We start from the raw sequence: 24,143 nt of genomic DNA on the forward strand, positions 1-24,143 counted from the left end.
TGTGGGTGAAGTTGAATTCACGATAATTAACTTGATATATTATTTTTAATTTAGATTTCAATTATTCAAATGACCTTACCACTGCATAATTGCAAATCTTGAATATAATTTCAACTACGCTAACCAAACACTTAAACTCTTAATTCTGGTCAGTGTATCAGACATCAAACATTATAACATAGTTGTTTTTTTAACATATTATTAGTAGCAGTTGTCAACTAAACTATTTTTCTATGACTATAATGGTTACACAACCGTCAATTATTGATTACAGTACAGACAGCGGAGTGCTATCTGTTCTTTGTGTCAGGAAGTGTATATTCTATAAGCCAAATTGCAGTAAAGATTATTTTCTCGAACTACACAAAAACGAGCTACTGAAGAAAATCAAGAGGGGAAGAAATATGGACTTCCCAAATCTACAATAAAGCAGAAAGAGAAATGTGTTGTAATGTTATCGAAACAAAGAACCATACGTCTCTCTTATCGAGCAAATATAGAATGAGCTTCATATATATAACTAATTTTTTAGTTAAACTGCTAGTTAGTAACATTTAAGCGTAATATTATCATAACTTATCTGTTTTATTGTCGTTTTTTTAATTACCTTATTGTTTCCAAACTTTTGAATGACATATAGATCTCTATATAGGTCTTCAAGAACCTTTACTGACCAACTACTGATTGATTAGTAATAATGTTCATGCATTAATTAACCGCTGTGTTATTTTCTTGTCAAATACTACTTGTAGACCTACTTGTATGTATCCAAAAGTTGCAATATGTGTTATTCACATCTAGGAAGATGAAAATAATGAAGATATCTAGAAATCTAGCCAACGGTTTCATCTCAACTGGCTAATAATTTGTTTGTAAAATATAACTAATTAATGGTGGTTTAGGGTTTATGATATGGCTCAGTGAATGGAGGTAAAACGAAACGAAACAGTGGTGCTTACATTATGTGACCGTTATTTATTGATGTCATATAAATGTGGAAAATACAAGTGAGAGATAAAACGGATGACAGTGTTGTTCTGGGCTAAATATTAAATACTAAAAGGCTTAACAACAGACTTGTTTGATATATTTTTTGATTAATTGATTTATTAAAACTAGTAACACAACTAACAATTAACTTTAATTTAACCTACTAACAAACAACTACAACTAATATATTATCCATTGAATCACTTAGTGTTCAAACATTTGCAAGATCAGAAGGGCTTTTTTGACAGCTGCTTGAGACATCTCATGACATTATTTACATTTAGAAGCCTGGTTGCTTACATGTCTGGTGTATTTTGATGGGAATCGGAAAATCTTCTGATCCAGGGTCATGATAAGGCCTTTGGCTGTGGATGCATATAAAACCTGCATGCCGTTAATAACGTCCCATTACAGGCTCCTATTTGTCAATTCAGTGTGTGTAGATTTTGCTTTCGAGACGAGGCTTGGGTAGTCGATGGTGGCACGTCAAAACCAAACGATGGTCGGTTACTGAATGATCCAATGTACCCTTCAATCATCTCCCAGAAAACGAGGGTTGCCAGCTATTCGTTATCGTGTTCTAATTGGCGCTGCTGGCACCCCGCCCGTGTTCAACATCTGGGATTATATTTCTGGGTATTTTGTAGACCGTTATTCCACGATGTAAAATTCGACATGCCTCAAGGTCGCTACAGTGGTAAAGAGGATCTTCCACTAAACCACTGAAAACATCAACCACGACAAACGGACCAATGTATACTTTGTAAGAAATAATATTTTTGAGCCGTTAAATACCAGTTTTCACAAAAAATTTTCTGGATGTGTGTTGTTTGATTTCTAAATCCGAATTATACGACTAATAACTTATCAATTTCTGGATACATTTAAAAATACCTTCTCCGAGAAAATTTGTGCACTGCTATACAGTCATGTACTTTATGTAAAAAATCTAGAATAATCAACGAACAGAATTTTGATAATTGATCAATCTCACTATTAAATAATAATTAAAAACTTATGATGATTTAAGCATATAGTAGATTTAATGAACTCTCTGAACATTAGTTTTACTTCAAAATTTGATAATTTTGCTTATTTACGTGAACAGTTAACCAAAACTACAAATAATCTATGAAATGTATTAAGTTATTTGATAGCAGATCATTAACTTTCTCAGTATTTAACTTATGTACTGTATCTAAATCTAATTAGAATTCTGCTTTATTTCCGTTGAGAAATAAGCAATTCGGTATCCGTATCTACAACGGGCAGCGCCTTAATTACATAATCGACTACCCATGTAACAGAAATTACAACTGTTCGGTTTCAGCCAGTGGAAATATTAAAAGCGCGTGGGGTTATAGTATGTCATTAACCAAATTGAAGAAGGCTAATAACTATTACTTTTGTTCCATACAAGGCATAACCCATTTCTCCTTTTTGGCGGATTGAGCGAAGGTCGATTTTTATTGTTCGTAATTGCAATTATCACGTCAATGTCCCAGCTAAAAAAAGAATAATGGACTGGTCGCACTTACCATATAAATAGGTTCTTTTAAATAAGTAGAATCACTTTTAGTTTCTTCATAATATTCACCAGGGTTTACAAATATGTCTTCAGGGTTTTTTTCCAATTATTAATCTTTATTTAGTGAAATTTATATAATATATTTCATTCAAAATGCTGTCTATGATTAGGTATATCTTTCCCCATCTTTCTACATAAGAAATGAAGCTTTTTTCTACCAGGCCATGAATCTTCAACCGATTGACAACAATGGTATGGTCAGAAAAAGAAATGTATAGGTAATTAGGTAAAGCTTTTCCATGTATATTTTCACGATTTTTTCAAAACTAAATTCAATTCAATCACTGTTTAACTCTCTTTAATGTTTTACTAAATTTCGATTTATAGTAATCTCTCATGAGTTCCCCATGTAACGCTTATTTGATTTAAAGCTTGAATGGACTAGGTTAAAAATTGAAAAGTCTAGAAGGAAAGAAAATGTATATCTTTGTTGTGCATTGGCTGATATCCAAACTTACGATAATTTATTTTAAATCAAACAATTTTGGGTTACTTAATTGGTAGCGTATTGTTTTGTTGAGGATAAGATATATTTCTATGCCTTATTTATATATTTTTGGGAAAATGATGCAAGTCTACCAACTGCACCTTATTCTCTCATTTTTCCACTTCAGAAAACTCAATTTTATACACTGGCTTCAAATTTGTAACTTTTCACTTTCGAGAATACTAATTGCTATAAAGCTTAAATTTAGTTCGTTCAACCAATCAATCACTACTACACTCTGACCGTAACACTCGCGAATTTTCTATCGATAAAGGTGTCATTAGTGACCAATAATGTGTCGTTTATTTATTACGTTAAACGATTTGCCTGAGAACGAATTTGACCATGTCGTATTTTTCTTACATATAAATTATAACATTTTAACTTAAATATTTAACAAGGGAAGAGGTCGACCTATTCTTATTTTTTGCACGGGGGGTCCTGCAACAGCTCCAAAGCTGCTGGCAAATTGCCCTTATAACAAATGAATGGCACCTCAGTACGCAAACAATCATCAGCTTTCTTCAGGTCATATCGATAATGTTCGGCATATAACATGAATGATGACAAGATGGATGTTTCGGATTTGTACGATTTAAAACTGAATACTAGCCTTTAACATTTATTATGGGAAAATATATATCTCTGTCTGATATAAGTCTGTAGAAAAAGTACAGATAGCGCTCATCAAGATCTACAAATGGATCTGCAAATATGTCCATGTTAATTTTACGTTGTGGCGAAATGCCCGATTCCTCAAGGAAAATCAGCTAAATACCTCGGAATACATCTCGATGATAGATTAAATTGGAAACCATGTCAGACAAAAAGCAGATCAGATTAGACTCAAACTCAAGGAACTGTACTGGTTAGTCGGAAGATACTCTCAACTTAGTCTAAAATTAAAAAGAGATTGGTTTATCAGTCAATCGTAAAGCCAATTCGGACCTATGGTGTGGAAATATGCACTAAAAGATCAAACCAACTGGTAATCCAACGCACCCAAAATAATGCTAATTGCTAGGTAACCAACGGATAGTTGCACGATGACCTCGAAATAAAATTAATATACAAAGTGATCCAAAATTTCACCTTAAAACTCCAAATAAGACTGCTAAATCACAGCAAAGTGGAAGCAATACAGCTACTGGACAACTAATTTGTAAATTAAGATTGTACTATCTAATACATATCTAATGTAAGATCTAATTAATTAAAAAATTACATATTTGCCCATGTTATATGGATGTATTGTTATCATTACCATGTTATCTATATATATTAAAATGGATCGTTGCTCGTTAGTCTCGCTAAAACTCGAGAACGGCTGGACCGATTTGGATAATTTTGGTCTTGAATTATTTCTGCAAGTCCAGGGAAGATTTAAAAGGTGAAAAAATATTGAAATGCTCGAAATTCAATAAAAACAACAATTTTATTTTTTTTCTTTGATATATCCCCCGTCGTTCAGAAATCAAATAGAAAGAATAGTTTAAAATGAATAACTAATTAGAATTTTTGTATCTTTATTCTCAGGAGGTAAAAAATAAACTTAATTTTAGCTAACTACAGTTGTTAACTATATATCATGTTATTTTTATATAGATTAATAAATCTTAAGTTTTGTCATAAATTAAATTTCTAACCGCTACCATAATATTTGATATTTGAAAACTAATTAACATGTCGATCGATACCTCAGACAAAGAGTGCATCCTTCTATCTTTTTGAGTGTGATAGTGCGAGAGAACTTCGCTCACTTTGATTAATTACAATTTACGATGGCGAGGAGAAGACGACTTGACTTAGATCGTCGCAGTCAATCAAATGTGCGAAGAGCTACATCACGTGCTAACAGCACTGATGACCAGAGAGAGAGAGAGAGAGACAGATCAAGAAAATAGTCGTATTGCTATGTCAGAATTGCGTTCTTTAGAAAGTGACAATGAAGTAGATAGGCTTAGAATGCAACGAGTTCGTGCACATCAAACACAACAACAGCGAGCACAGTGCACAGTGCTCCTGTGATCCGAGCGGAACACAGCGCGGAAGAGTGCAACGAGCTGCATTCAACTATGATGTGGCAATAGATTATTGTGCCACCAAATCGGTAACAATTGGGAAAATGACAGTAATTTGTAAATATTCCAAGGCTTTAAAATACAGTGGTGAATTTACTGGATTAGGTTGTGCTAGAGGCAAAGTAAAATTGCGACAATTGGTCCCACCACCAGATCTTTTACGCTCTTTAATTTCTGGGATTGGAAATGATTCTAAGCACTTCTTGGCTAACATTCAGAAATATAACAGCTATTTCCAAATGACATCATTTGACGCTACACATATTATACAGGACAATTTCATGCCTACTTTCAAGGTATACCATAAGATTTTATCTTATTTGCTATGTATCTTCAAATCTTTATTACTTATTGATGTACAATAAAGTATTACAAACATTTTTTATAATATTCAATTTTGTATTAAAATAGATATCAGAAATAATTATTGGATAAATCTTTAAAAATCACACATGCAAGGACAACTTTATCACTTACTGGGGGCGCTGTTACCATTACCAGATGCACAGATCATCAATTTTTACAAATTTATTTTATGGGCAATTCAGATGCGGAAGTTCATAAGCGTTGTGCTCATAATCCAACAGTGAAGATAAGAATTGTCCAAGAATTACAAATGTTTCTACATCAGAACAACCTGTTCAAAGTGGCATTGGATCGGATGCCATCTGACAGCCATAATATCGTCATTCCAGCTGATCGAGGACCTGCCGGTGAACACATAAAGAGGTTTAAGTCACCCATCATTGACGAAGTGGCTGTTGCCATTGTGGGAGACAATCTACAATCTAGAGGTATTGTGCTTCATCGTCGGAGTAATGATTTAAAACGTGTATCTGAAACACACAGAACTTATAATGCGTTATAATATCCTTTGATCTTCTGGCAGGGGGAAGATGGATATCGTTGTTCATTAGTCTCGCTACAACTCGAAAACGACTGGACCGATTTGGATAATTTTCGGCAATGGAACAAGACTGGTTGTGAAAAAGATGATGCATAACATCATTGAGGCAACAATCATAAAAGGAAAATACAAAGGAGAGGATGCCTTGATCCCGCGTATACGGATGATTTCGACGGATTTACTATTCGATTTTAAACGTTTACAATATCCAGTACGTCTGGCCTTAGCGATTTTAGGAAACCTCTGTTTTTTAAGTATAAAACATCATGTGTAATTAATCGAAAATAAAATAAAAATTCATTCATACCTAGCATTTTTTTAATTAATTACGGATTATTAGCTCTTTTGTTTATCGATTGAGGCAGTACGAAATCTGCCGGGTCAGCTAGTATATATTAAATATACGGTTGAGGAATATTAATTATCATATACAAAAAGTATTATTATTAAAAACTAAGTAATATTTGGTTAAGAATAATTGAAATAAAATATATAACCGAAATAAACCAAAAATACGTACATAATACATTTTCCTTTGATAAATATCTAATAACATTTGCAACAATACACTTGGCATATTCGGTTTCAGTTTTATTGATGTTTTCAATCTGAAACTGTCTTCAATTTATATTTTCCGCGAGTGGTATCGATTAGATGTCAAACTTTTTTAAACTTCGAATCAACATGAAAGATAAAAATGTTTTGCCATTTTACAATATTACTCAAAATAAACTGGCAGGTTTTTCAATAATTTCTGATTAAAAATAAGCTTGCAAATATATATGTAGGTAAAGCAGTTGTAATATATAGTAAAATATTGACACCTTAATCGATTTATTTAAGATGTATCTAAAATTAAATCATATGTGCACCTTGAGATGTATTGAATTATTTCCTCGAGAAGTAAATATTTTTTTCTGATAATATTAAACATATTGAGTCGAAATAATATGCGTAAGTTGGTTTAAATGTTCAAAAAATAGTCGAAAAAATATTTTTAAGACAAAAATTTAACCAACTTCAAAAAATGAATAAGGAACTCAGTTAAAATTAAAAAATCAAACATATGTGTACCTAACAATCGTTGTAATAACTAAATAAAAATAAACTGAAACCTTATTTAACCCATCTACTATACTTATTTTATATTCTACTATATACACATAATTTAGCTTAATACCTACCTAAACTTAATTATCAAATTACAATATTACTTTAACTACTACCAACTGACTACTTTGTCGGCGCCGACCCCAAAGAGTTATATTAATTTTGATTCGTTTTTTTGGTAATTTAATTTTTTGTATACAATTAAAACTATATTATTATTTTTGTATTGTTTGGACTCGGCACGGACTTCAAACTGATATAACATAGAAGCAGTTGTGTACAATATTTCTACGACGTCATATATGTCAATTGAAAACTTCCCGGCCTACCATAGTAAAACAAATTTTTTTGGAAAAATAAGTTTTTTTATTCAACATAATTCCCTTCAAAGGTGATACACGGATTATAGCGACCCTCCAACTTTTCGATACCACTTTTTGTAGTACGACTTGTCATTTGCTTCAAAATAGGCCTCAGTTTCGGCGATCACCTCTTCATTCGACCAAAATTTCTTCCCAGCGACTATTCTTTTGAGATCTAAGAACAGGAAATAGTCGCTGAGGGGCCAGAGCTGGAGAATACGGTGGATGAGGAAGTAATTCGAAGCTCAATTCATGGATTTTTGCCATCGTTTTCAATAACTTGTGACATGGTGCATTGTCTTGGTGAAGCAGCACTTTCTTTTTCTTCAAATGCGACCGTTTTTCGGCGATTTCGTCCTTCAAACGCCCCAATATCGCTATGTAATAGTCGCTATTCAAGGTAGTCAATGCAAATTATTTCATGTGCATCCCAAAATACAGACGCAATAACCTTGCTAGCCGACTGTTGCATTTTCCCACGATTTGAAGCGGTTCATCGCGTGCAGTCCACTCGGATGACTGTCGATTGGACTTCGGAGTGAAATGATGGAGCCATGTTTCATCCATTATCACATATCGACGCAAAAACTCTGGGTTATTACGCTTGATCATCTTCAAACACTGCTCCGAATCATTAACTCGTCGTTGTTTTTGCACAAAAGTAAGCTCGCGCGGCACCCACTTTGCATAAAACTTTCTAATACCCAAATATTCGTGAATGATATGATGTACACGTTCAGTTGATATCTTTAGAATGTTACTATTTCATTCAATTTCAATTTACGGTCATTCGAAATCATTTTGTAGATTTTTTAAATGTTTTCGTCGATAACAACCTCTTTTGGGCGTCCACTGCGCTCACCGTCTTCGGTGCTCATTTCACCACGTGTAAACTTAGCATACCAATCCTTGATGGTTAATTTTCCTGGGGCAGTGTCTGGAAACTATATTCAACTGTATTTTTTCCCTTCAAAAAGCAATATTTTATTATCACGCGAAATTCCTTTTTATCCATTTTTTTCACAATAACAAAAGTTGCTTCACTCAAAATGCTATAATTCACAAACTAATGCTCTGACACCTGTCAAAGTTATACACGCATCTTTTGAGAGCTAACTAAAAAATATATGGATTTAATTCTAATAGCGTCATCTATGTGTCAGGCCGAGGACTTTTCAATTCACATGTTAGTTTGTGCTTGAAAAATAAACTGAATGGTTTTGCACTGAACAACTTCCGATTTTCCATCACATGAGCTCTGTAATAACATTATACACAAATATCTGATTATAATAAAAAGTAATATGAGAAATTGTTGTACGTGCCTTGGAAATTTCAGCGTTTCCCTTAATTTCCCTCCTTCCCCCAACAGTTCCTCATTTGGTTCCAACGGGCCTACCTCGGAAGTGCACTCTTTCGAATAAAAAAAGAATTTTCGGTCACAATTGACGGAGAAATCGGTGAACATACATTTAAAAAATATATACAGCCGGACTGGAACCTCCTCCTTTTTCGAAGTCGGTTAAAAATAGACAAAACTATAAAAAGTGCCAGATAATAATAACTTATTTCACTTAGGAAAAAACAGTTACTAAAATTGAAACACATAATATAGTTTAAATTACATTTCGATTCAGAATTTTGCCAATATTCAGAAGAATATGAACAATTTATGTTTCAAAGACCAGAAAAATCTAAATCATTATTAGTTTTCCACAAAAAGACCAGATTAGGCTTAATAATTATAATTGATGATGATACTGATACCAAAATAATAGAAGTTTTGATACATTTTAAGTAATGTTTTTCATTTGATACAAAATTATCTTGAACTGATCTAAGCAAAGTGAAAGTTGTCAGCTTGTTTATTTCCTAATTTGTGTGGAACGTAATTAATGGAGCAGAACAATTCAATCAAAAATTAAGTAATCAGAACAAGTATACCAGTTGTTGCATTCGTTAATCCATATACAGTATTTAATGTTTTTGTCAGTGTAAATTAATTAATCAAATTTTATCTAACAAAAGTTATTGATGATCTTAATTTATGATCGCATCAGATCAAACATCAATCATTATCAATCAATTTTTGTATTAATTGTTTAAATATTTTATTAAAATCATATCACAAAATATCAAACATAGATAAGTGTGTTTTCGTGATTAGCATATCAAACTCCAAATATCACAATCATATCGCTTATCACTCCAAATTTATATAACGTCAAAAATATTAATTAAGTATATCTCGCTCTCACATAACAAACAATGTGTGACATTAGCTTGCAATATTTTTTAAACATGTTATTTAGCAATTATCATTTTTATTAGTATTTTAAGTATAAACTATTGAATTATACTGTAGTTTTAATCAAATTATGCTATTTTTCTCAACTTTTTCAAAAACTCTCAACCAAATTAAATTATTAAGAGTATATTATACTTATTTTATTATTATTACTAGCGACCCGCCCCGGCTTCGCACGGGTGCAATGCTGATACTAAATTAAATACACTACAGAAAAAATATGAACGTTGTATATAAAAACATAGCGGCCCGCTCCGACTTTGCACGGGCATAAAATAGATATGCCTATTTCACTCAGTGAAAACATGATTAAAATCGATCCAGTATTTTTGGTTCATTCATTACTGCCCTTGGCCTGCACGCATTAAATTTGGAGTAAAACAATTCCTCTTCCCCTATACTTACTATGAAGATTTCCTGCTATCTTTGGAATATCTAAATTCATACAATTTTTATTACATTACACATTTTTAAACGCAAATTTTAAATTTGTAATATCTCCGAAAATATTTGTTTAATTTACATGCTGTAAGGAACCATATTGATCTATATTAATTGCACACTGTATTTAAGGTACTTAATTCGATAAGGATTAATGCCGTATTGCTTAAAATAGCTTCGTAAATAAGCCATTTTCTCACGTAAAAAGTAAACAATAAAAATGGTTAATGTGGGTTATCCCTAAAAGATAAACATATACCATCGCGGACTTTTTTGTAGACCTTTTTATGGTGTACAATACTGTAGTACATTAATTTGATCTGACTCGTAGGGTTAGGCAGCGTTTTTGCTAATTGCTAAATAAGCCTAAAAAAATAGGTTAATTTACGACATCACGTTAGAAACCTCTAAAATTAGCAATGTTGCCTTAGTATATTATGCATGTATTATACATATAAACCTTCCTCTTGAATCACTCTATCTATTGAAAAAAACCGCATCAAAATCCGTTGCGTAGTTTTAAAGATTTAAGCGCACATAGGGATATAGGGACAGAAAAGGCGACTTTGTTTTATACTATGTAGTGATTATACTATTATTATTGAACCCTTGTAACTGTACGTCAAAGCTTTGCTTTTAGGCTATATAATTTTAGAATAAGGTATTGAATTCATAAAAATATATTCAAAATTAATTAACGATTCTTATAAAATAGCTTTGTCTTGCTTTTTAATAAATATGTTCCATTTTTATGAACTCCTAATGTATTACATCCAGTTGATACAATCAAATTATGAACAGAAACAAATGACACAACCTCTATTTACGACAGATTTATTTCCTCCAATTCTTCAATAATTTTGACACCTTTGTCAATCTTTCACATTTAAATTGTTATAATGTTTGTACGCATTTAAAGATAACATGTATTGAATAAAATATATCAAGAAATTCAATCTGGCTTATGCGTACACTTGACGCTTATTTATTATGGAATAGACAGGCATAGAATGTCAACTCCCATGTATAAACTGGTAACCAAATCGCAAAATATACAGAGTTATGCTCTGCCACGCCACCAGAGCTGGTTTATTTAATACAGGTGGGGGGTGTATTAAAAAATAAGAAAGGGAAATTAAAAACTATAATTTTTAACGCACCAATTTTTTTTTCAAATAACGCCATATAACGTTGTTGATGGTATTTTCCTTCTCAAGTCGATATATACTATACACATTCCAAAATACCGAGGCCATAACCTTTCCAGCCGATTGTTGTGCTTTCGGGCGTTTTGAACGAGGTTTACTAGCTGTTGTCCACTCAGATGACGATTTTTTGATTCCGGAGTGATCTGATGCATGTTTCATCCATTGTCACACATCGACCCAAAAATTCCGGTTTGTTACGTTTACGCATGGCCAAACACTGCTCAGAATCATCAACACGTTTTTGTTTTTGGTCAATGGTGAGCAAACGCGGCACTCACTTTGAACAGAGCTTTCTTATAGTCAAATGCTCATGCAATAAAAAAACAACACGTTCTTTTGATATTTTTACAAAGTTAGCTAACTCACGCAGCTTCAATTTTTTGATCGCTCAAAGCGATTTTGTGGGTTTTTTTATGTTTTCTGATGTTACCACCTGATTTAAATGTCCACTGCGTTCTGCATAATCGGTGTCTCTACGACCACGTTTGAAGTCAGCAAATCAACGTTTTATTGTTGTTTCTCATGGAGCGGAGTCCATTTTCAAGCTATTACTTCGCTTGAATGGTATTTTTCCCATCAAGAAGCAGTGTAAAATTAAAACACGAAATTGTTTTTGATTTATTGTTTTGAAAACAACAAAAGTAGTGCTATTCTTACAGTACAATAACTCAGAAACTTATAAGTGGAATATCATGAAATTTTAAGAGATTTCTTTTGAAGGTTAATACTAAATGAAAAAGCGGCGAATACAATAAAACTAACACCATCTATCTGTTAAACCCAGGATTTCTCAGCCCATATGCTATACACTATTTATTATTTTATTCCCCCCGCTTGTCCTATTAATTTGATATTATTGATTTATATATTCGCTTTGTGTATCCCCCGTCTCCCCTATGTCAACACCATACCACTTCTAATTGACGAAATTCGTCAAAGCGATAAAAAAATAGCTGACTTACATAACCTAACCAAACCATTTGTAGCGACCTTGGGCATGTCGAATTTTACATAGTGGAATAACGGTCTACAAAATACCCAGAAATATAATCCCAGATGTTGAACATGGGCGGGGTGCCAGCAGCGCCAACTAGAAACCGATAACGAATAACCCCGAGACGTTTATCTGGGATGTTATTGAAGGGTATTTCCAATCATTCAGTACTCGACCATCGTTTGGGGTTTAGACGTGCCGCCATCGACTGCCCAAGCCTCGTCTCCAGGTAACACCGCTGCCATCCGTTATTATATAATATATTACTTCAATAAATAACGGTCACATAATGTAAACACCACTGTTTCATTTCGTTTTACCTCCATTCACCGAGCCACATCATTTACCCTAAACATTAAATTCGATAGTTTATTAAATTAGTAGCATATCAGGCATGTCGGTAATTATTTTCCGGCTTTTGTAACGGATTTCCCTGGCCATAAGAAAAAAAACGTTTTGATTTAATACATATAGCACTTTATTCTACTGATATTAACCGCAAAACTATCCAAGCTACACATAACACCAATTGACTTAAAATGATATTTCAATTTTTATAGTTGGGAAATGACGACAAAGAAAACTCTTTGTATGTCCTTTGGTAAATTCGACTAGTATTCTTTTCATCAGACAAACGAACAAATAAATTATCATACAATAATAAGAAAGTGAGTTACGTCAACAGCGTTCTTTGTCCTAATCCCGAACGGATTCCCGTCCCTATCCAATTTACTAATTGTCCGACAATAATCTCGAGCTAATCCAATAACTGCACCGGATCGCTCTAGCGAACTAATTTAAGCAGTCGAACCTAATTGCCGAAATCTGGCATTTTCTTTGCGTCTTCCCCGTCGTCGGGGACTTTTTATCTCCGGGAAATTATCGGTTCCGTCCGTGCGACTTCATTTGGCGGAATTAGGTCGGACAGTTCCGTTGTCTCCGATTTTTTCCTACGCTCGTCTCGGTATAATTTCTTTCGCAACACATGGAGAAACAATAATGGAGGTTTTGTTTTCCATCCATCGGAATCCATCGACTTAATTGCATTAATTGACTTAATAACATTATTAGTTTGATAATTAAATCCCACCATAGAGTATTATATGGTTGAAGTGTTAACATAATACATATAATTTTAAAATTGTTTTACGTGGTCTTATCAGGAAGGCACTGAAAACGCCATTTCGCTGCATTTCATTGGTTTGTCTACATTATCTTTACAGATACCTGTAAAGAAAATATTTTATTAGGCATTTTATTGGTTGAGTATTCCATACACGTCACAGGTCAACAGGTCAAATGAAAAGTCTCCGGCCTGACACATAGATGGCGCTACTAGAATTAAATCCATATGTTTTTTAGTTAGCCGTAACCCTTAAGAGATACGTGTATAAATTAGATAGCTGTCGGATTATTAGTTTGTGAATTATACCATTTTGAGTGAAGCAACTTTTGTTATTGTGAAAAAAATGGATAAAAAGGAATTTCGCGTGTTAATAAAATATTGCTTTTTGAAAGGAAAAATTACAATCGAAGCAAAAACTTGGCTTGATGTCGAGGAAAATACTATACCAGGAATATCAACCATCAAGGATTGGTATGCTAAGTCTAGACTTAGTGAAATGAGCACCGAAAACGGTGAATGCAGTGGACGCCCAAAAGAGGTTATCACCGACGAAAACACTTAAAAATTCCACAAAATGATTTTGAAATTGAAATTGAGTGAAATAGCTGACACTCTAAAGATATCAACTGAACGTGTACATCATATCATTAACTAATATTTGGGTATGAGAAAGCTCTGTGCAAAGTGGATGCCGCGCGAACTCACTTTTGACCAAAAACAATGACGAGTTGATGATTCGGAGCAGTGTTTGAAGATGATCAAGGGTAATAAACCCTAGTTTTTGAGTCCATATGTGACAATGGCTGAAACATGGCTCCATCATTTCACTCCGAAGTCCAATCGACAGTCATCCGAGTGGACTGCATGCGATAAACCGCTCCAAATCGTGGGAAAATGCAACAGTCGGCTAGCCAGGTTATAGCGTCTGTATTTTAGGATGCGCATGGAATAATTTTCATTGATTACCTTAAAAAAGGAAGAACCATCAACAACGACTATTACATAGCGTTATTGGACCATTTGAAGGACGAAATCGCTGAAAAACGGCCGCATTTGAAGAAAAAAAAGTACTGCTTCACCAAGACAATGCACCGTGTCACAAGCCAGTGAAAACGATGGCAAAAATCTATGAATTGGGCTTCGAATTGCTTCTTCATCCACCGTGTTCTCGAGATATGGCTCCCAGCGACTATTTCCTGCTCTCGGATCTCAAAAGAATGCTTGTTGCGAAGAAATTTTAATCGTATGAAGAGGTGATCGCCGAAACTAAGGCCTATTTACCGATCGCTATAATCAATATATCGCCCTTGAAGGGAATTATGTTGAATAAAAAAAACAAATTTTGCCAAAAAAGATTGTTATAAAAAATAATTAAATGGGAATATAATAAATCTGCAACCTAATTGTGGACACAACATATCTACTGGCAAATATAATCAAAATTGTTTATAATGCCTTTTCCCTTTTTCATATTTCTCTAGTGCTATACAGTCCTTTAATACTTTCTTTTTTATATATATGTTATTATATCTTATAATATCTTATCTACTTGTTCAACACAAAAATGTATTGAAGCAAGTTATTATTTAATATTAATTCAATTTAATACTATTACTAATACTGACTAGGCAATAACTAACTATATATTTTAGTATATGGTAATTGTGATATTTCCTCTTTCATAAGCTAGTAAAAAATATTTTATGGTATTTCATGGAAAGTGGCATTTAATGTATTTTAACTAGCATATACATTATAGATATTAGCAAATTCTAATGAAATAAATAAAAGCAATATATATATATATATATATATATATATATATATATATATATATATATATATAATTGTTGGTATTTAAAGAATTGTTGATTTGAATTTAAATAAGTTAGTTCCTTATAATTTATGATATGGAGAGTTAAATATATTTCATTATAATGGAATAATATCCATAATACATAATTCTTAGTTTTTAATTTATAGTTATAGGCGATTTGCAGTTTACTATATATTTTTTAAGGCCATCATAATGTATGTTATATGTAAACAAATGTATAGTAGTTAGCTTTCGATATTCATAAAGCTGATATCTTAATTAATTGATCATATAACAATCATCAATTTTTAACTGACTTCAAAAATGGAGGTTCTATGTTCTCGGTTGTTATATATTTTTTCATATATTTCAAAATTCTTTTTTATCCGAAAATGTGCACTTCCGAGGTGGTCCCATTGAAATCAAGTTAGTATCTCATGGAGGAAAGGTGGAAAATCGAGGGAAAACTTCAAATTTCAAAGGCACGCAAAATGTTTTCACATATTTTCTATCTAAAATAATCAGATTTTGGTGTATAATGTTTTTGCTGAACTTATGTGACGAAAAATGGGAAGTAGTTCAGTGTAAAAGTCAATCAGTTTGCTTTTTAGTAGTAACTATATCATATGAGACATTGTAGAAACATTGTAACCAACTGCTTCGATGGTGTAGTGGTTGAACGTTAAGTTCACACGCGGAGGTCGCGGATGCGATTCCCAACAGGGCAGCAGTTTTTTTGTTCTAGTTTGATTGGAACATTTGTTATATCACCTAGACGAGGTAGCGGACCCTGGGGCCTGAAGCGTTCCTTATTTTCAATCATTGTTTCTTTATTATAATACTTAATAACTGCCTAATTTATTGAGTAAATATGTAACTCAAAAAGTAAAATATTTTTAAGAAAAAATTTGAATCCACTTCAAAAAATAAATATGGAGTTCACTAATAAGTAAACGATAATCAAACTTAGATTTTTAACACAAAAAACGTTTTGAAATAAAATATGTACATAATAATCGTTGTAATAGCTAAATAAAAATAAACAAAAAACTTATTTAACCTAACAACCACACGTATTTTATATTCTACTATATACACACAATTTAGCTTAATACGTACCTAAACCTATTGGTGCTCAAGTTGGTGCATTGTTTTTACCTGATTAATATATATATTTAAATCCATGGCAAAATCATATTGAAGGCAAATGTGATTATACTAGATGAAAAGTTTTATTGATAAGCCATTCAATATATACAGAGCCAAATTTTGTTACGTTTTAAAAAGTTATTTATAAAGTGCCATCAATCAAAAACTTAATTATTTTGGCTTAAGGCTACTTAACCAACATAGGTGGGCTTTTTTGGGTCTAGGCATGGAGTCAAGTATGTTTAATAAGAGCCGAGTAGTAATTATGATATATATCAAAGATTTTAATTTTTTATTGCTGTTCTTTAAAATGTCAATTTTTGGTATGTTTTCTCCATTCTGACGTATATCATACAATTTAACCGTTTTAATTATACGTTCCAGAATTTTCAGAATAACATCGTAAAAATAATAACAAGCAAGTATATATATATATATATATATATATATATATATATATACATATGTGATGTTTACAAAGTGTTATAGTGTAAAAAGAAATTGGATATTTTTCTGCCTCAATGGCTTATCGCACAATATCAACGCGAAAAATTTAATAATGTCTAGATACAAAACACGAAAAAAAAATGTATTTGGACTTTTTGATTAAGGGCGAAGCTTTATATAATAGGAATATTTTGTCCTGAAAATATAATAGGAATTTTATTAAAAATTTTACTAAAGCAAGAAAGTTATATCGTTTTTCATTAAATATAAAAATTCTTATCCATTACGTTTTAACTCAGTTCTGTTAAAGAACGTGATTATTCTAGAAGAATTTTATATAGAATGTATATTTGAATGTACTTATATGTTATGATAGCAGGTCTATGAGGTCATATTAGAGGCCCAAGAGATGGACTTATTTATTTAATAATTAAGAGCAAATATTATTTAATATTAATTCAATTTAATACTATTACTAATACTGACTAGGCAATAACTAACTATATATTTTAGTATATGGTATATATATATATATATATATATATATGTATATATATATATATATATATATATATATATATATATATATATATACATATATATGTATATATATATATATATATATATATATGTATATATATATATATATATATATATATATATATATATATATATATACATACATATAATATCAGCACTACATTTAAAGCAACCTAATCTCAACTATATTTAGTTTATATTATTTTATAATGAATAATTACAATATATATTATACATTATTTATTGAAGGAAATATGGTCAAATTAAATATTTTTATAATATGTTTGATTAGATCCGTCATCTTCCTTTTGTTCTACTTCTCTTTGCTTCTCTATTGATGAACTCCAGTTCATCAATATACTAGCAGGAGAGTGTGTGAAAGCAGCAGGGAGTGGGGGAAACGAGTATTTTAACATTATAGTACATCTAATACATATATTATTGAAGAACTTAAAACTACAATTAATTATACAGCCACAATAATGTATAGGTTAGAGTTGTTTCATTATATTTACATTGCACTTTTTTCCACACTGGTATAGGTAGAGTTCTAAGCGCGTTTTTTTATGTAGTGGTATCCCCCCAGAGCCTAATTCACCTAATTAACAATTGTATGTCTGAGTAATGTATTTTACTTTCATTAGAGAGCATATTTACCGTTTACGTTTAATTCTTATTTCCTTCGATGCAATGTTTCCTTGTAAAGTCATTTTGATATTACTATATTTCTCCTTGGTTTGTTCTGTTACTACCTGTATACATCTGACTTGATAAAACTACATTTAATCACTGCATTCTCCTTAATACAGTTGCCATATCTGCAACACAGTTAGTATTATTACTCTCCTCATGCATTTTAACCAAGCGTTCGGGTATATTCTGAACAATAACACACATGCTCATAAAGCTTTCACACTCTATAATACAATTTCCTACAGTTAAAGTACAATTATATACGTATATGTACTTTATCTAATATATAATAGTATATAATTATATACTGACCTTTAACTGTTTCCTTTATTCAATCACTATCACTTTCAGATACACTAATCAAGTTAATAACTATGTTAAGCTGTTTATTTTATGTATTTCAATCTATCAATTTCTTCTTCAATGTGTCTGATCGAGCTTATCCAAACTGAAGGTGTTATTTACGACAATAGCTCTTTCCATAAAATGTTCGAACTTGTCAAACAGTATTCTATCTCTTTTTAAATAAAATAAAACGAGACGGAAAATATTGTCTGACTGTAAAACGAATTTACATCTTTCGACATATATTGATGACATACGTCACTACTCTTTTGAATAGACTATATATACTAGGCGAACAAGTTAAATATTCGTCAAAATTTATTTTAAACTTCTCCATAAAACCGAATATATAGTAATTTATTTGCGAAATTAATAATAACACGAGATACTGATTTTTTGCCTTTGATTTCAGGTCCAGATTCTCAGAAGACACGCCAAAAGGATGCTGTGGTATACTTTCTTGGAAGCCTGGCTCCTTGAGATGGTTCATTGCGTTAATAGCTCTAGTTGCTGTTTGCTGCGTCCTGGTTGGGACAGCCCTTGGTGCCATGAGACCCGCCGGCCGAGACCACCTTACTGTTTCCCTTCTCATGATAGGTAAGACAAACAAATCGCAAATAGTTTAGCATTACCAATAATTAAACCACGTTTGGCTAATGAGTTTGTCTGAAGATTTTTTTCAATTCAAGGTTTAACTGAAATATTGTATATATTATTCAAGTCAGACAAACAACACATTTGGAGTCCACAAATGTTCAGATATATTCGTAAGAGTGGCAGTGATACCCGGTCAACCCACAAATAAAGAAACATCTAAAAGAGTTCTTAAGAAGCTTTTTTCAGTTTTTTTTTTATTTTGTTTAGTTTTACATTTATTAAATAAATTGAGTTTATAAACCGGATAAATTTCCTGACATATAACAGACAATGGCTCATATTACAAGTTCATGACAGGGATTGTTAAATTAAACAAATTGCCCTTAGAACTGCTTCGACATCCACTCTACTCTATATCTAGATTTGGTCTTCCATTGGATTTTTGTAAGCTTCAAGATGTTTCAGGAAAAAATTTTAATCCAAATAATGAAATTATTTCAAGACTGAGGTTTAGTTTGAGAGCACACACAAGTCATTTTACTAAAAAAAATATCCAAACTATCGAAGCGTTGAAGTGAATGTATTGTTTCCTTAAAACCTTATGATTACATTATTTTATATTTATTTTAATTAGAAAAATAGGATATAAACAAACACATTTTAATACTGTTTTATGTTAATATTATATATTAAATGAACAAATAAAATCAAAATAGTATATTTTTACTTAATACACAACAATACGAATTTTCTGGATAGATACGCCTCTGGTGGCGATTAATGCAAACAGTTCAGCACCAAAGGAGGTAATGTAATATGTATTCCCATAGAGAAACGGATGTCTTAATTATCCCATTATTAGTCGGAAGATTACAGCTCCAGTAGCCATAGTGACAAAGGGGAAGGAAACACCCGGCCTGCTGTGTTAAAACGTTCCAGAAAATCAGGCCAGATAATATCGTATCCAATTTTTACACTTGAATAAATAAGATTAATGATATATAATAAAAACGTCTTAAAAGTAATATGAAACAACGTAAAACTTAAAAAAAGAACGAGTTACAACTCATTAAATATGAATGTCTATGGAAGTAATAATGTTGTCAAACATATGAACAAATATATTCAATTTACAACAGATTTGTTGTTTTTTTTTTCAAATCCGTCAAAAAAGTACGCATTTCTATGGAAATGTCTTAATTCATTATTCGTTTATAAAACATGGTATTGTTTAGAATAAAAATTGATCTATATTTACTGAAATATTATGGGCTTGCATGTACTTTAATAACGGATATCTTTAGTTGAAAATGGGAAGTATCTAAAAACTGTCAAACAAACTAACCTAACTGTTGAATTTGATATTTATCTACATAAAATAACAGTTTTCCATTTAGTATTATTGAATGTTTAGTGCACATATACGCTAATCACGAAACGCAATGCAGTTTTGAGGCATTTTGACATTAATGACTTTGGTTGTTTGGTTTGAAAAAATCTGTTGCCGAAACCTATCAAACAGCTTTGAAAGTGACGAATATAATGTCACTAAAAAAGAGTGGCCTGTACAACCAAAAAATTCTAAGACAATGAAGTGTATTATTTGTTGGAGGAAAACCCAGCTGACACTCTGAAGGAAGTTTTAGAAAGTTTAACAATTGATGAATTAACAATCCAAACATTTACATGCGATGGGAAAGCTCCAAAAGGAAGAAGAATCAGAGGTTCGTCGCTTTCAACATAACGGTTTCATTCCTTACCAAACAAAAAAATGTTTTCTGTAACGTATTGTGACTGGTGATGAAAATTGGATCTTGGACAATCAAAGTGTAAAAAGTCATAGGTTAATTCCGGAAAACCATCCATGTTGATACCGAAGCGAAGTATTCATTCCCATAAAAATATTTCTGTACATAGACGTCCGTAGGAATAAGGTGTAGTGTATTACAAGCTGGTAAAACCGAATGAAAATGTAATTGGAGATGTCTCCTCACGTCAATTTGAGCCATTTAAAGAAATATATTGTTGCAAAACATAGCAATAAGCACAAGCGACAGGTTAGGTTTGCAGTTCCACAACAATTTGTTATAAAATATCTCGAATAGAAAAAGAACTCATCTTTTTTACCACATTTTTTAATCACCGAAATATAGGTAATGCAAGTGGATGTTATTCGAAAATAAGAAATTTCTACAGGCCAATGGTAGTTTTTTGTATATATATATATATATATATATATATATATATATATATATATATATATATATATATATATATATATATATATATATATATATATATATATACTTAGTTCTTTTTGGTGTTATGCTCTCTCGTTCTCGCTATTCAGGGTTGTTACGTTTTAAAACTGTAACTAAAATTACTCTTCAATTATTATATATTGTTTGTCAAGTACTTTTAATTAATACTTTTATGTTTAGCAATTTTTTCTATATTGTGGTATTATAACAATTATCATTACAGGGGTTGGGATCGTGCTAATTACGGTCAGCGGGGTTGCCTGGAGATTAACATCCCATGACTCGTCCACCTGCCGGTCGATGCTAGGACTAGGATCAACCGAATCAGTTGATATTTGTACAAGGCGTTTCGTTCCTAGGCTGCCGCCTTCCTATGGTCGTCCGCATCATCCTTACGCAGCAATGATGTATCCAGAATTCCAATACAGGTAATTTTGTAATCAAAAATTTAATAATAGAAACGTCCGTTATATTAACGTGATTAATTAATACTATAGTCTATCCGAAGAAGTTTCTAAATTTGTGACATCAAAACGCCGCAATGTTGCCATTTCAAATCTGAGTTTTAGTTCAGTTAGACTTTGCCGTAGAACAAAATTCTAACCTAAATAAAATAATAAACAAAAATATTGTTATCAAATATAATTTATTTTAACATTATAGTAAATCTAATGCATGTATTATCGGAGGACTTAAAACTACAATTAAGTGTACAGTTATAATAGTTTGTAGGTTAGGGTTGTGTTTGATTATATTTACATTGAACTTTTTTCCATACCACATAATAAGTTGGAATTCTAGGCGCGTTTTTTATGTAGTTGTTTTTACGAATCGCTTATTCGGGACGGGACGGAATTAATATACCTCTTATAGCTTTGGAACAAAAAAGAAACTTTATTTTGATCCCTGGTATTTTACACCCACTCGATACAAGTCACAGCGCCCTCTACTAACTCTTCTTTCTCTTTTCTATACTGGCTCTTGCCAACTTGAAACAAGCCATATATTTAACACTCCCCTTCAATTTAAATGAACTAAATATCTTAACCTAATTAAGATTGTAAACAAAAATTTAAAAAGTACATTTAAATTGCTAGAACAAAATTATTACATTGTACATACAAATTTGTAGAACTTAGAACTGTTCTATTTCTATATTGCGAGAATTTTAACTTTAATTAATGATTTAGTCGAATAGGCTTGCACAGTTATGTGATAAACAAAGGTAACAATTTTCTACTTTAGACAACTTAGACTACAAACACTGTCCAATTTAATATCAATCATTTAGTTTGCTCTTGGGATGCCAAACATACACATGTATTTCTCTTCGAATGAATCTTCCTTGCCTCTGGGTTGCTTTTATCAAATAGTATAAATCCATTAAAACTTCCTAGTTGGTTACCATACCAGTCTTCATAACTTGCTCCTTCAAGTCCACTTCCACCTTACATTAGTCCATGGTCTTCTAGCATCACTGAAGTGTCATACTAATTGGTCACCACTGCAGTCTTCTTAACTTGTTCCTTCAAGTCTACTTCTGCCTTACATTAGTCCATGGTATTCTGGTATCACTGAGGTATCACAACTAATTGGTCATCACTATCCCCATTTTCTGCTTCTAGTATTGTACTCAATTTCGTTAATTTTGTTTTCTCCAGTTTTCTAACTTTATCACCTTCACCTATTACTTTCAACCCATTCATTCACTCACTTCAATTCACTGAATCCTTAACTTTGTCATCAATTAAAACCATAAATATATCTCTTTCAAACCATTATTCTGCTTAATGAGCTTTCTTCTGTTCTCTATATCTATAATCTAAATCAGTTATTAATGGGTGTTCACTTTTGCTTTTTCCTTTAACATTCTACCCATTGTTTCATTATTTTGCTCTACATCAGATTCATCAGAATCAAATCCTAATCCATCTTTGTTCTTTCTATTACTATCAGATTCATGATCACTTTCCATTTCCAAATCGAAATCAGAATCTTTGTAATGCTTTCTTCATCATCACTCACATTCTTGTTTTCTTCTTCCTCTTGCAAAACTGTCTGCAACGGTTTACTCACAGATTCTTCTTTGGAATTTTCTATGTAGGCCTTATTAAGTTGACTTCCATTGGCTTACCAAATTGATCTCTTTAGATGCGATCTTGTAATTAACGAAACTTATATAAAACTGCCTTTTAATATTCTATATATTACCCTTTAAATTATAACTAAATTATTTTCCACTTTTGCTGTTGTTAATATTAATTTCAATTGGTGTAACAATCTTCTACGTAGAATTCCTCAAGCAGTCTTCTATCTCTACTTTTTCCATTCCAATAAACTGTTTAACTTCATAAAGATTGTCCAATAATCCACTATTTGCTCTTCATGTCATTTTATTAATGCATCAAAATTGAGTACTACTAAATAATTACTACCTTTCGTGACTAAATAATAGTCATAATCTTATATCTCCAAATATAGTGTACTCGAACAATGCTTGACTTAATTGTTGGTATCTTGTTTAGTTCGTATACAGAACTAAATTTAATTATTTAATAATGTCCTATTTAATCTTTCCGCTTTTCCATTACTTTGCGGTGAATGGGCTATTGTATATTCTAAATGAATCAATTTTTTCTTACAAAATAGCTTTACTCTATGCTGTCTTTCTAATTCATTAATGTATTGTTTCA

General features: G+C 31.8%; 1 protein-coding gene across 1 annotated transcript in view; it reads left to right on the forward strand.

Moving 5' to 3' along the window:
- LOC143206732 (uncharacterized) overlaps positions 1–24,143 on the forward strand; it is a 280,155-nt gene that overhangs the window by 250,157 nt on the left and 5,855 nt on the right. The window contains exons 4-5 of the mRNA XM_076419446.1: positions 19,005–19,189; positions 21,674–21,878. Of these exons, the coding sequence (XP_076275561.1) occupies positions 19,005–19,189; positions 21,674–21,878 (390 nt within the window). The remainder of the gene's footprint in view (positions 1–19,004; positions 19,190–21,673; positions 21,879–24,143) is intronic.

The sequence above is a fragment of the Rhynchophorus ferrugineus genome, unplaced genomic scaffold (assembly GCF_030347505.1).
Source record: "Rhynchophorus ferrugineus isolate W39M unplaced genomic scaffold, kcgeb_rfMv2 rfM1, whole genome shotgun sequence".
NCBI lineage: Eukaryota > Metazoa > Arthropoda > Insecta > Coleoptera > Curculionidae > Rhynchophorus > Rhynchophorus ferrugineus.